The sequence below is a fragment of the Accipiter gentilis genome, chromosome 28, assembly GCF_929443795.1.
Source record: "Accipiter gentilis chromosome 28, bAccGen1.1, whole genome shotgun sequence".
Lineage (NCBI taxonomy): Eukaryota > Metazoa > Chordata > Aves > Accipitriformes > Accipitridae > Astur > Astur gentilis.
In genome coordinates, this window is record NC_064907.1 from 2,669,671 (window position 1) to 2,683,876 (window position 14,206).

Sequence of the window (14,206 nt, forward strand, 5' to 3'; positions counted from 1 at the left end):
AATCTCCCCAGGGAGCTCAAGTGTAAAGCATCTTGAGCACCTCACTCACCTCCCCCTTCCACCAGCAGCATCGGTAGACAAGATTCAAGTATGGAAGGGGTGAGGGGAGCTGAACAGTGTGATCAGTTGACCCCGGCTGAATGCCAGGAGCCCACCAAAGCCATTCTACCACTCCCCCATCCTCAGCTGTACAGGGGAGGGAAAAATATAACAAAAAGCTTGCGGGTCGAGATAAGGACAGGAGAGATCATTCACTAATTACCGTCACGGGCAAAACAGACTCAATTTGGGAAAATTAACTCAATTTATTACAAATCAACCAGAGCAAGGTAATGAGAAATAAAACGAAATCTCAGAACACCTTCCCTCCACCCCTCCCTTCTTTCCGGGCACAACTACCCTCCCGGATTTCTCCACCAAGCCCCCCCAGCGGCACAGGGGGACAGGGATGGGGTTTACGGTCATCACATGTTATTTTCTGCCGCTTCATCCTCCTCAGGGGGAGGGCTCATCACACTCTTTCCCTGCTCCACCGTGGGGTCCCTCCCACGGGAGACAGTCCTCCATGAACTTCTCCAACGTGGGCCATTCCCACCGGCTGCAGTTCTTCACGAACTGCTCCAGCATGGGTCCTTTCCACGGTGTGCAGTCCTTCAGGAGCACACTGCTCCAGCGTGGGTCCCCCACAGGGTCACAAGTCCTGCCAGAAAACCTGCTCCGTGGGCTCCTCTCTCCACAGATCCGCAGGTCCTGCCAGGAGCCTGTTCCAGCATGGGTCCCACGGGGTCACAGCCTCCTTCAGGAACCCACCTGCTCCGGCGTGGGGTCCTCCACGGGCTACAGGTGGAGATCTGCTCCACCGTGGAGCTCCCTGGACTGCAGGGGGACAGCCTGCCTCACCAGGGTCTTCACCACGGGCTGCAGGGGAATCTTCGCTCCGGCGCCTGGAGCATCTCCTCCCCCTCCTTCTTCACTGACCTTGGTGTCCGCAGGCTTGTTTCTCTCACATGTTCTCACTCCTCACTCCGGCGGCTGTTTCTCCCCGTCCCAACTTTTTTTTTCCTTCTTAAAAATGTTATCACAGAGGCGTTACCACTATCACTGATTGGCTCGGCCTTGGCCGGTGGCCAGTCCGTCTTAGAGCCGGCTGGTATGGGCTCTCTCGAACACGGGAAGCTTCCAGCAGCTTCTTACAGAAGACATCCCTGTAAACCCTCTTCCCCCCCCCCCCCCCCGCCCCGCTACCAAAACCTTGCCACACAAACCCAATACAAATAGTTACCCTCTTCTCCAAGTCCAGCAAACCCCAGAAAAGCATTCAGAAAATTATATATTTCAAACCAATCTGGCTGGCTGTCCAATCAACACTGGAACGTGTATCATGTGGGCTACATACACTCATAGAGGATATACACTATGGATACATATACTGTAGCATTAAAAAGGGTTTACTGTAGAAAACTGATACAAATCAAGTCTGTATGGTAATATTACATATCACAATTGCTACTCCTTGATCTCTCATTTAGAAAGCTGTGAATAGCGACTTCTAACTTCAGTCTCTACAATCCTCGCACTCCGGTTTTCTCACTGCTGTAGTTAAGAACACCAGGATTTTCTTCATGACGGAGTGGGAATGTTCTTGTTTGGTCTGAATTTACTGTGTTCAAAGGCTGCATACATCTGCGTGCTGACATGCCGTGCTGATATTTCAAGAACCTGTGTTCACAGAATTTCTACTACATTATATTTGATCTCTGACCGCAGAATATTTTGAAAATGTAATCCAAGACCAATTTTATCCTTATGTAGCTGCAGGAATGTAAACTTCTCTAGGGGAATATATATTTCCTTCACTGAAACTGATTATAAAACAGCCAGGAAATAACTGAATTGGCAGAACTGTAGGTGCAGCGGCATTAGATCAAAGACAGAGGGGAAAAGTCAGAAGTCACTGATACTAATAACCATTTACTCTGGATGAGCCACAGCCAGGCCAGATACACAAGCAGCTTTGATTAGAATTTGTCCATCAGTTTCATGTCCCACAAACCACTCTATCCCTCAACACTCAAAGCAAAATAAATGATAGGAACATCTTTGACTAAATATTTTGTTTCACATACTAAAGAGCTAATATCTGACATGCTTAAAGTAAGTTCACACAATTGAAGCTGGCTGCTGGCAAGCAAAAGGGTTCTCTTTTACATGTAAACAGAAGTCTGATGAGAAATAAACGTATACTTAAAAAATAGTGATAAGCATATAAACTCTGTCTTATTCTTGATCTGATGCCTATTTTTAAATGGAAATATGGGCTTGAATTGGTCCATCAGCAACTAAATCAACAAAAATAATAGAAAGTTTTCAACAGGCATCAGTCTTCTTCCTGCTCTAGAGCTGAAGCATAGTTAAGATTCTAGAAGAAAAATAATTGTTTCCTATATTCTGCCCTCGTCCCTCAAAAAAGTGAAGTAGTTCATGCAAAAAGTAAGAGCTATAGCTTAATTGAGAAATGTAACATGCAACACATGTAAGAGCAGAAAAGTAAAGTATATTCATGATGAGATTGTATAATATGACTTCAGAATTACCATATACAGTCATTTTAAACTGATCTACAAAAAGTACATTATTTCACTATGGTATATTCTCTATGGATTGAACATTTTACAGCGTGAGTTGAGATGTGAGTGAGAATTGGAAGCCATTCAAAAGAAAAGTGTAAGATGAGGTATGTTTATCCTTACAATCACTAGTAAACTACTATCTCAAAATCACCTGCTAAGTTTACATTAATTTTGCCCATTTATTGAACATACCACTAAGTTCCACTGCTTTCTCTCTTGGACTCATTTCATAAATAACTTGTATAGTTTAAAATACGATACTATATAACATCAGTGATCCCAGAACTTAGTCCACACTAGTTAAGGTTTTTGGTTTTCTTTGCTGAACAGCAGGAGATAAGATATGCAGAAAGATGGGGGAAAAAAAGGAGAACAGACTGGAGAGGACAGGACCGCAGGTGTAAACTCTTGGTGCAACGTTAGTAACATTTGAGGTTCTATTCAGTCAACACTTCTGCTCATACACTACACTGTAAAATTAAGGTTAAGCTACAGATATGCAGGTTTAATGGGGCAGTATGCGGAAAAGCATCATAGCGCTGATAGTGATGTTTCTTAATTCCGCTTAGGAAAACCCGTGCCTGGAATGTATTTTATTGCTCGTAGATCTTCACTAAATGTACTGTACATCTTGTTCATTAGTATCACTAAAATCAAGAGACTGATTTGTCAGCCAGTTTCCCAGCTAGGATCATCTTCTCCCCTGATACCACCACCTCTGCAGGTCACTGACGATGCAGTGAGTATTGGGAGCAGAACCTCTTCAACAGAAATGACCCTCAGGAAAATGAGAAGCTGATTTAAAAGGGGAAGGAGCACTGACCCATGCAGCCTACCTGGTTCAGAGAACAGAGATGTCAGTTGGCTGGATGATGACAGAAACAAAGTAGTATTTCAGATAGGACCATGCTGTCATTAAAGCTATATAACCAAAAATCAGGACAGTAGAAGTGCAATGGAAGCAATGTTTTTAGGGCCTGTCCTCCCATGGGATACTCACTTCCCCAGTTCAGTCCTACTACAAGGACAAAACCAGAGAACAGAAATCTAAAGAAGCTCCTTGTCTAGTGGGTTAGCGAGCAATAGCTGTATTGTAAAGAAAGCAGATAGTACTTTTTTCTACCCATGCATCGAACTCCAGGTAGAAGCACTATTCATCTCAGATGTAATGCTTAAGATGCTATCTGACCTTGGAGGTGGGCCATAAGTCTATGGCTAATACACAAGTCCCTGTTGCCATCAGCTCAAAAGTTTGTTTTGTTTTGTTTTTTTAATAGTTTAAAAATACACAGTATGCAGACAGCCAATGTCTAACAGATTATTAATTTTTTCCTCATGTTCTGGGATTTTTTTTAATGTAAGCTTTCAAAGAAAAACATTAACAGATTCAGAAAGACACACAGGTCTCCATAGTTAACAAACTTCCAATCTGGTAACACCTTGCTCTCTAATATATGTAAATATTTTTATTCAGGCTGCTAACCACAAGGCATAGCAGCCTTGAGCTCATTTCATGCCCCAAAATATAACTTCAAGAAGTTTCCTGCTACCCTTAACTGATTCATTTCTCAGTGATTTTTTAATTTATTATTATTGCAAGATAAGTTAAGTCTCAGATGCTGAGTAATTTCTCATAAAGTCATCTGAAGCTGCTTCTTGCAAACTCGATTTTTTATATCTTGGGTTCTAGCATCTGAACTCATTGCTGAGTTTTAACAGTTCAGATTTTTGATCCTTGAAATATTCCCAAATCTAAATTCCTGAAACTAAATAACTTGGCATTATGGAGCACAATCATCTGTTTTGTTTGGGTTTGCTGTGGGGGAGGGAAGGGAAGAAAGAAGAGAAGATTCAAGTGTGTTTTCAGTTATCCTCTGACCACTGGTACCTAAGTATGCTCAAATCCCCTCCTAGAATGAACTAATACTACTTCCACTAATTGCTGGTTCCATCATTTATGTAATTTCATTACCCCTTGATTGTTTATTTGGCAGAATGTGCTATCAAAGAAACACTAAGTCAAATGTGATGCTTTAAGCTTAAAATTTAGGAAGTCACTCAAAATACCATTCAGTATTGCTCTCCTCCAGATGACACACTCAAAACCAGATGACTACAATTAAATATGCATCATAAAACAGCTAACATGATAAACAAAATAACAAGCCAGATTATTTTCTCAGAAGATATAATTAAGATGACACAAGAATCTAATTAAAATATTGATTCCATGGTGCTGTTGTGTCAGTCTTGATCTATTTGACATCATTTGCATCATAAGTATAATTTAACACCACATCCCACACGACCCAACAACAAAAAAACTTTTACGGACTTAAGCAGTTGCTAGCTACTTCTGCTTCTAAGAGTAAAAACATGTTATAGCACTGAACTACCTAACCTAGTCCAGATGAGCTAACTTATGTTCTGAAAGCACTGTAGATGCGTTAGTGTCGTACCTTAATGAAGCACCAGTTTGGATATGTTTTAACCTTTAGTAATGAACGATGAAAGCCTACGCTATACCCTGTGTTTGCTTCCCACAGTTCATCACAATTATCTAAGCCTGATATAGATAAGCATTTAATCCAATTATCTCTCATCCATTTTCTCCAATTTGGAACAGGAAAACAGAGACATTAGTCCATCCTTCTCTCACTGGAGGAAAAAAGCCCCTCAACATATTGAAAATACTTCCATCAACCTCTCCTCTCTTCTCTACCTTCCCAAGCTTGCTCACACAAATGCTAAATAATGAAGGGTGACAGCATATACTCTGTGATATCCATCATGAGGGGATCACTGGGGTTTAAAAGCAGTTAACCTGCTTCCTCATCGTTAAATTAATTCAGTGCAAGTAGCAACTCTCTACAATTCACCAGCAGCTTTTATACATTATCAGACACCTTCTTCATATCTTGTGATGTCAAATTTGGAATGAAAGAGCACCTGTAAGAAATTCTTTATGCTCCTCAGATTTATCCTAAAAAGTAAGTATCCCAGTGAACTTGGATGGATACTGCAACCCAAGAAAGGCCCTGAGACACACGCAGTTACACAAAATTAATTTTGTTCTATCAGAGAGGGAACAGGAAAAAATATAAGTGGTAGCTCACCAAGTACCCACAAGCATTTGTAGACCGTGAAGACGGCTCTGAAGACAGGTCTAGATTAACCATTTCTAAACTTCGCAATTTGGTGTTTTTCCTGACAAACTACTCCTCCAGAAAAAGCAACTCTGAACGTACATACATATATACAATTATTTTAATGTCTCAGTTTGCAAATCTTCACATTTCCACTGTCAGGCTGTGCAGGCATTTACTATATAGTTAGGTTAAAAAGTCAGTCAGTTATACAGGATATATGTATTTCCACAAGGTAATGAAAACTGCATTTTAAACTCTAAAAATTAATCTATCTCCCAGATAATATCATCCTTTGTAAGTTTCACTGAAATAATTACATCAAATATCAAACTATATTGTGCAAAGAGATTTTTAGTTGTAACTAAATGACACTGGTGAATAAGAAACCAGGAATAATCCAATTATCAGAAATACCAGCCGATGAACATTTTGATCTTCTAACTCTCCTATATTCATTACTAAGCTTTAAGCAAAAACAAGAGTAAAATTAGTGAACAATGCTGATCTTAAATGATCTCTTTACTATACTCTTTTGGGCCAAGAGTATCGGGCATTGCCACATAGAGGTGTAGTTGAACCAGTCTTATTTTTTCCACCCTAACTAGTTTATTCGGTCACAGGCAATGCTGTACCAGCTACTTCAATCCTCCAAAATTTTAAAGTAAACCACGAATTGAAAGGTAAGCAGCAGCCATGGCAGACTGAAGCGTAATAGAGGAAATACCAATCTTACCTTCACACACCGGGCAGCACTCCCCAGGGACTTTAACAGGATTTAGACAGCTCTGCCCACAGGCCGTTGCAACACAGTGTGGATCTCCATTGATGCACTGGCAGAAAGTACAGTCGTCCTCTCGCCAGCGGTCTCCGTGAGCTTGGATCTGACCGTTAGCATAGCAGCCAGCAGGGTTATTTATTGGATAAACTGGGTCTGAAATGAGAGGAATTGCAACAGAACAACAGTTTTTATCTTTCCTTTTACAGCTAAACTTTATGTATGCATAACCACAATACCGTGATTTTTACATTACCTAGAAAGTGTTAAGTGCAGACACTATCAAACCCTGAGAGAACCACACTGTGGTATACCGTGATAATAGAAGATAGCTAACAACTTCGATATTTCAATATTGAAATTTACTGTCAAAAGAGTTAAGTCAACTTATACTCAACATTCACAAATTCAGTGTTCTATTTTTAACTATTTCAACTCAAGTTTTGGACGTAACAATTACAAGGCTTAAATTTTTTATTTTTTTTGATTTTGTTCTACAGAACAAAACGGATCTTAGATCTATTGATCCATTTTTTGTACCAACTTAAATTCTGAGGGAAAGTGACAACATATCAATGAACCATTGGAATGACTCCTGTCAGCATCACACCACTATTTTATAGTATGAGCAAAGATGAGACTTCTTGCACATTTCCTGCTGGAGCAAGGAGACTGCCTTAAGCTACCTCTCATCACAGTTCTGGAGATATACTAGTTTTCCTGAACAGATGATAAGGCTCAGTTTTCAACTTCATTTCAGTTGGAGCATTTTCCCCTTAAAAGCCAGAAGACCCACTTACCTGCTAGCAATCAAATTAAGACTCGAGTATTTAAATAACAGAATTTGGGGACACACACTTTAAGTAAGGTTTCTCCTCAAGTTTCATGCAAATAAATAATGTAACTCTGTATATGCTAATTCTTGAAACAAAAGCAGCTTTTACTCTTCAGAAATACCATGTTTTACTCTTCAGAAATGCAATAAGCAACACTGATATTAATAGCAAAAAAATGCATTATGTGAATGTGTGCTAATAAAAAGGTAACTGTTAGACTCAAAAGTTAAATATCTGAGAATGTACAGTAATTAGGTCAAGCTTTCAAAGCAAGCAGTAATACAAATTACATATTAAAGCAAATTCAATATATTAAAAACAATAAATACAACTAAAAGCATTTTTTTAGCAGACATCAGATAGCAGACATCAAATAAGCACAAGTCATTTACCAATAAGTCAATTTGCAGAAAGTGTTAAGTTTGAAGGACTTGGGAGAAAAGAGATGTCCTATCTAAAGCTGGGCGGGGAAAGTTACTGAATGAAACTTGGAATATTTCTCTCAAGTTTCATCACTCCCCTTTGGAAGGAAGGCAATACATCTTAAGTGTAGATAAAACTAGTAGCAGCACGAACAGCTGTTGTCTTATTATAAGACACTGTATCACTTTATAACAGTGTCAAACTCTGAACACTTGGAGTGAAACTGCACATAACTTCAACCTCTACCTGGCATTCACTCCCATCCTGAGTTTTAGTGATATTCCCAATTTTAGCAAAAATGGGTTAAGCCAATATAAAAAACAGGTGTTTGGTAAAATAAGACATTTAAAAATTAAAATGTTACCTAATCTCTTAAGTTTGCACCTTTTATGTTTTAGAATTACCTTGCATCTGTAATTAACTACTTTGACCTAGCCAAAAATCAAATCATAAACAAACAAATGAAGTAAATTTCATCATTCAGCTCATGTACAGGATTCTGACTGACACAGGAATACAGAGAAAGGACAGAAAAGCCATATAAGACTTGTGTTATTTGCAATAGTCTCCTATGCAAGTCAAAGCACAAAGTTCCTGGCACCCTTAAAAGGTCGGTAGTGTTTAAAGCTATAAATTGAGCCCAGCAAATTACATTTCCTGATGCTGAGGTACCCTACAGGACTTGAGACAGAATTCTTCCTGGAGCTAAGGCAAGAAGGGCTTCTGCCTGTACTACACAATGCATATCAAGTTTACCATTTGCCATTTTAAAATTGTTGCAGAAAAGAAGAAAGCATTATATTTATTTACATTTCTATCATCAAGAAAACATTAGTAGGAAACAATTAATCACCCTGAAAATCAGTCATGAAATAATCAAATAGAAAGAGAGCAGGTAGAAAAAAATGCTACCTCTTCACCAACTAGAAAAGGATGAATGGGCAAGCTGTTAGGTATACATTCTGCCCAGGTAGACTTATCTTGTCAATTTAGGTGTCACTTAACATAACCTGAGTTATTAAGAAAGGGATCAGAGCTTTTGTTTAAGTGTTTAAAGGACCCAGCAAAATTGTAATACATTAACGGAGCCAGTTTCTAGCCTCATCTAAAAGAATTCCACTAAATAAAAAGGGATTTATAGTAAGAAACAACATATACCTTATCATCCAATCATTCAGAAATCAGACTTCCTTGATTCAGGGCTATAAGCCCTATCAGAAAAGCACACAACAGAAACAAGCAAGCCAAACAGCGCCAAATGATTTGATGAAGGGTCCTGTAACTGGCATCTCAGTCAGCTGAGCAGAAATTAAATCACAGCAATTACTTGAAAAATAAGATTGTACTCAATAATTATGAATCATTATCCAATTTATTCTATCTACTAAGGACCTGCCTTAAGAAGAAATTTCCATTGCAAACCAAATACATACCAAGTCATGAAATGTTAACAGGTTTTCTTGACAGTGTGATTCGAAGGTTGCAAAAATGGAGAAATCAACTTTTAACATTGTATGATGATACAGCAAAACGATTTATTGATAAATGGTAAGAAAGTTGAATATCTAAATCACTGAAGAGGATGAAGGACATATCTAGAACTGTAAGTCCAACATGGAAAATCAGCACCCACATTTAAGTACGACAGAGCTGATAGAGAGCCCAGATATAGCAGATATGTAGATACATTGTTTATGTATCTATATACATTGTCATAATGATTTCATAATACCAAATCTCAGGACATTCACACATGTGGAAAATAGTAATTATAGGAAAAAACCAGACTTCACGTAGTCTATAAAGTCAGCAGGTCATACAGCAATTTCTTCAGGAGTGGATCTGCACTTACTCAGGAAGGGCTTTACCACATCAGAGATGCTTTCTCTAAACTTTTTTAATCTGTCATTAAATGATGGTATAGCACTGTACCCTTTTTTTCTCCCCCACAGCTTGAAGGCTCTTAAAAGCATAGGCACCACTGTACCAGGAAAGACCAAGAAGTCTAGCATCCTGGCTCCAACTGTAGTTAATAATGAATGTCTAGACCAGATCTTAAAACAAAGGGCAAACATGGACTGGTATCTCTTTAGAATACTTAAGCCTACAGCATTTGTATTTCAGCTTCTCTGCATGTGAACACCAGGTATCAACCTATCTCATATGAACTGATACACTAAAATATATAAAAATACAAATACTCTTTAAAGAATGACTTCCTACTTCCTGCCTTACCACCTTGATATTTCATTATCCAGATTTGGTTTGGTTTTTTTAAAATCTCTGAAGAAGCATTCAATAGTTTGTAACAAAACAGGGCACCTAAACAGTATCCTTCACTAGATCCTGTGCTGATTGAGAAGGCCCAACTCTTATAGATGTCTCTCTTAGACTCATTTTTACGAGGTTCTTTACTTTCCTAATTCTCTGTTTGGAATGAAACACAGCCATAAAGGTCTTTTGGATTATTTGCTCCTGCAAGGAACTACAGGAATACTGATATTAAGCAAACTACAAAGTGTTTCAAAGTGACACTGAAAATTAGCTTCCTCTCCTCTTAGGAGGAGATTTGAGATTTCCAGCTTATTTTGTTTATTGAGAAGTCATTTGTAAGTTCACATTTAAACACAGGGACCAGGAGTGTTTCACAGGCCTTTTGTCTATGTCGTGGCTATGACCTGACCCCCACTGGGGTGAAATCCAAGTGCAGAACACCAGCCCCAGCACCATCTCCCTCTGCTGGATTCTTGGTTGTATTCCAGCAGAAGATGTCAAATATTTTCTAGTGTAAGCAAGAGGGTCAATGTGAAATCTCCCACAGAGCCCTTTTTGGGAGAACTGCAGGCCTAGCAAACAGAGGAGAAGGCTGTCAACAGGGCAAAGGAGGAAGAGAGAAATATTGAAATCAGATTACTACCCTGTGTCTTTGCTATAATTGTAGAGAAAAGAAGGCGTATGGATTGCTCTAACTGAACAGAACAAGACTGGAAGAAGCAGGCTGCAAAGCAATGGAAATGTGTCATAGGGCCACCACTGTTGCTTTGGAGAAGCCTTTCTAAATACCTGGTGCAGAAATTAGGAACAGCTTCTTACGTCCTTTGGGAAGAAGGGCCCCCAAAAAGTACTGCACACTTGACCATGTCTAAGGAAGTTCTGATGCAGAAGGGAAAGGAAACCCAAACAGCTCTCTATGAAAAGGGTAGAGTGTCAACATCAGAGAAGCACTGCAAAGAACAAGACAGTACACTCAGACACAGCAAAAATGTACTAATAAACTGAATTAAGGAGGAATCTGCAAACTTTAGAAGAACAAAATAAAGCACTTGTTTGCTCATTTGCCTTGAAAAACCAAATTAAAAAAAGCAGCAGAAATTCATAAGCAAACAGGATTAAAAAGATATTGTACCTTCACACACCGGGCAGCACTCTCCTTCTGGCACATAGTACCTGTCGCAGTGTAGCTCACCACACTGGGCAGAGAAACAAATAGAGACTCCACCTTGGCATCGACAAAACCGACAAGCATCCATTCGAAATATGTCTCCATCATAATATTCCATGCTGTTAAATATGCAAGTTGGCTTTACTTCTGAAAGAAGGAGGAGAGAAGAAAAAAAAAAAGAATAATGTATTTTACAGGTACTGATAAATGGGAAATAGTTAAACTTGTGTTGCTACTGACAAAAACAGATATTAAAGAGACAGTTGATTTTTCTTTCATTTTTTAAACTCAAATACAGTGTTGTTTTTTTTTTTAAGAACGTGGTATATTTTATTGTCTGTTTCAACAATGGAAAAAATAAAATGCCATTCAAAATAACTTTCACAGCAATTATTCACAATTAAAAGTCTCCATTTTAAAAATTAAAATACTGAAGGAAGGTTACAGCACTGGTATTTCTTCATAGGTGTTAAATATTTCTCATTCTAGATGAGCCAGAAGCTACCTCAAATTTCAGTACATGAAGCAACAGATTTTTCTGTTTTGAGGTTTAAGCGTAATCTTCCTTTCTGCAGGACTTCATACACAGGTGCATAATTGCACTAATGCTGTCCAATCCACAGGGTTATGTTTAAAAAAACCCTAACTACTGTATTTCATGACTGCATGATCTGTTATGCAGAACTGAATACTTTTCAGTTCAAGCAACCTGGAGCTGTACTAATCAGCTCACATCTATATTCCCCACAAAAAATAACCTCAATTGTAACAAATATTTATGTGATCACTTTAGTGTTTCAAAAACACAAGATGACTATTTCTTGTATGCCTCCATCTACAGTAGAGCCCTCATGTATAATTAAATTCAAACTTCATGGGAAGCAAAGCCTCTGAAAATTCTTAAGTATTTTGGGAAGGACATTGCCTATTTACTTTGTTAACATTAAAAAAAAAAAAAGAAAAAAGTAAAAAGAAGCTAACTAAAACAACGAAACAGTTTGCAGATTTAACCATCTTATTTTTTAATATTATTTTTTTTTAATACCAAAGAGGTTTGGTTCCAGATTATGAAGTGGATCCATACATCATGAATACATCATAAGGTTTCCTTAGGGCTTTTGAACTTGCAGTTACCCCACATACACAAACCTTCCTCCACCTCCACTACCTATTGCCAGGAGAGCGTATTCTGTTCAACCAGCCTACCTCACACACACACACACAATGCTGTGCAGCTCCACAGCCCAGGACTGAATCATTGTGACTCAAGACACTGTAGAAGACATACTCCAAATTTATGTTCAGCTATAATATAGAACATTAGTCATTAGGAAATAATGACTTCACAGTTTCATTACTACATTACTCAATGACTTCAGCCTCCTCCCTCTTCCCCACTTCAGAATAAACTTTGGCCTTCTATGACACTAGCCCAAGAGACCTGAAAACAGCTACCTGAAGTAGAACAGTATCTACTGAACAGATGTATTTTTTCAGAAGCTACCAATCTAGCCAACGGTTCTGCAAATAGGAAACTATTTCAGCAACAAAGTCAAAATTAAAGACTGTAGATAAAACCATCAAATTTCATTACATCTGAACTAAACATAGTGAAGGAAAGAAAGGACAATTGCCTATGGTGCCGATTTCTGTAGAATGCATGGAAAAGGCTATTCATTCACTTACATGCGTAATGCCTAGCCACATAGGGCTGAAAACTGTTCCCACTTCGCGGTCAGGTCAGTCTTCAGTCTTATATGGGAGATGAAAAATATTTAAATGAAAATTCAGCATTTGCAGATTCCTTTCCACCCCAATCCTCTTACTTTTGGGGGCTAAAAACTCTTCATCTGAGTTACTCTTGACAATGATACAGGTTTTCTTTAAAACTCGAAAGCATTTCAAGGACTCTAGTATTTCTTGCCACATACACTTATATTGAGCTCCAGCCTCAAGTCATTTAATATGACTGTAAAGCATTAGAGTTGAAACCTGGAAGCGTCCTGAGCAATGTTTGATTTTTATATGCCTGTTCTGCCTTCAAGGCATCATGTAGAAAGCTGCATAAAAGAGTAAGAGGAGGAAATACCACTGTGTCCGGGAAAACAGCTATGACCTCATTAGAAAGCAATTCACATAAACAAACACTTGAGAAATATTTCAAGTTTATGCAGCTCAAGCTGTTAGTTTAAAAACCTTCTCAAAAAGGAAGAAAGTGCCAATGCAACTCAAAAGGCCTTCAATCCATTTGCTTCTGACTTTACTGTTTTGATTGCAGCCTTCCAGATTTTTACTGATTCCACCCTCCCCAACTTCTGCCTAGCTAGAAATAGAAACATCATCTTTCATGAATTATCATTCGTTTTTAAAATGTTCAAAACAAGACCAAGCAATAACTGTAAATCCGAAAAGGAAACAATATGTTTTATTCCTACAATGAAAACCACCATAGTATTTCACTATATGTGTATTTTTACCATCCAGATTTATGGTATTGTATACATTCACACTAAACTACTGACCTATGCCTATACATCCAGCTATGAGACAAGGATTACTTTTGTTGGAACCATATGTAAGACTGCAGTCTTAAGACTCAGTCAAGCCAAAACAAGCACTAAACGAAGAACTCTAGCTTTAGATGCTCATAAAGTGGAAGCCTAATGAAAGACTGAGCACCATGCCATGGAATTGTAATGATGCATTTCTTCCACCACCATATGCTGGAAGATTCTCCAAGTTCTTTCTCTCTCTCTTTTTTTTTTTAAAGTGCTAATTTTATTGCCTTGCTGATCTACGTATGGCAGCCACAAAGGAGCGAAAGAACATAAAGTAAACATTAAATAAATGCATCTTTTCCTAAAAACCAGTAACCACAAATTCACTCTTCTGCCAATAACAAGAACACTACAGGTAGAATTCTTCAAACACCAAAGCTTCGCTGCATGACA

The 14,206-nt window shown here is 38.5% G+C and overlaps 1 protein-coding gene across 3 annotated transcripts in view; it reads right to left on the minus strand.

The window, feature by feature from the left end:
* The window catches only part of CRIM1 (cysteine rich transmembrane BMP regulator 1), a 203,475-nt gene that overhangs the window by 58,303 nt on the left and 130,966 nt on the right, over nt 1-14,206 (minus strand). For 2 of the 3 annotated variants that reach the window (XM_049831052.1, XM_049831050.1), the window contains 2 exons: nt 11,220-11,402; nt 6,513-6,710 (listed from right to left, as the gene is read on the minus strand). In XM_049831052.1, coding sequence (XP_049687009.1) covers nt 6,513-6,710; nt 11,220-11,402 — 381 coding nt within the window. The remainder of the gene's footprint in view (nt 1-6,512; nt 6,711-11,219; nt 11,403-14,206) is intronic. The other variant, XM_049831051.1, reaches the window with a different exon arrangement.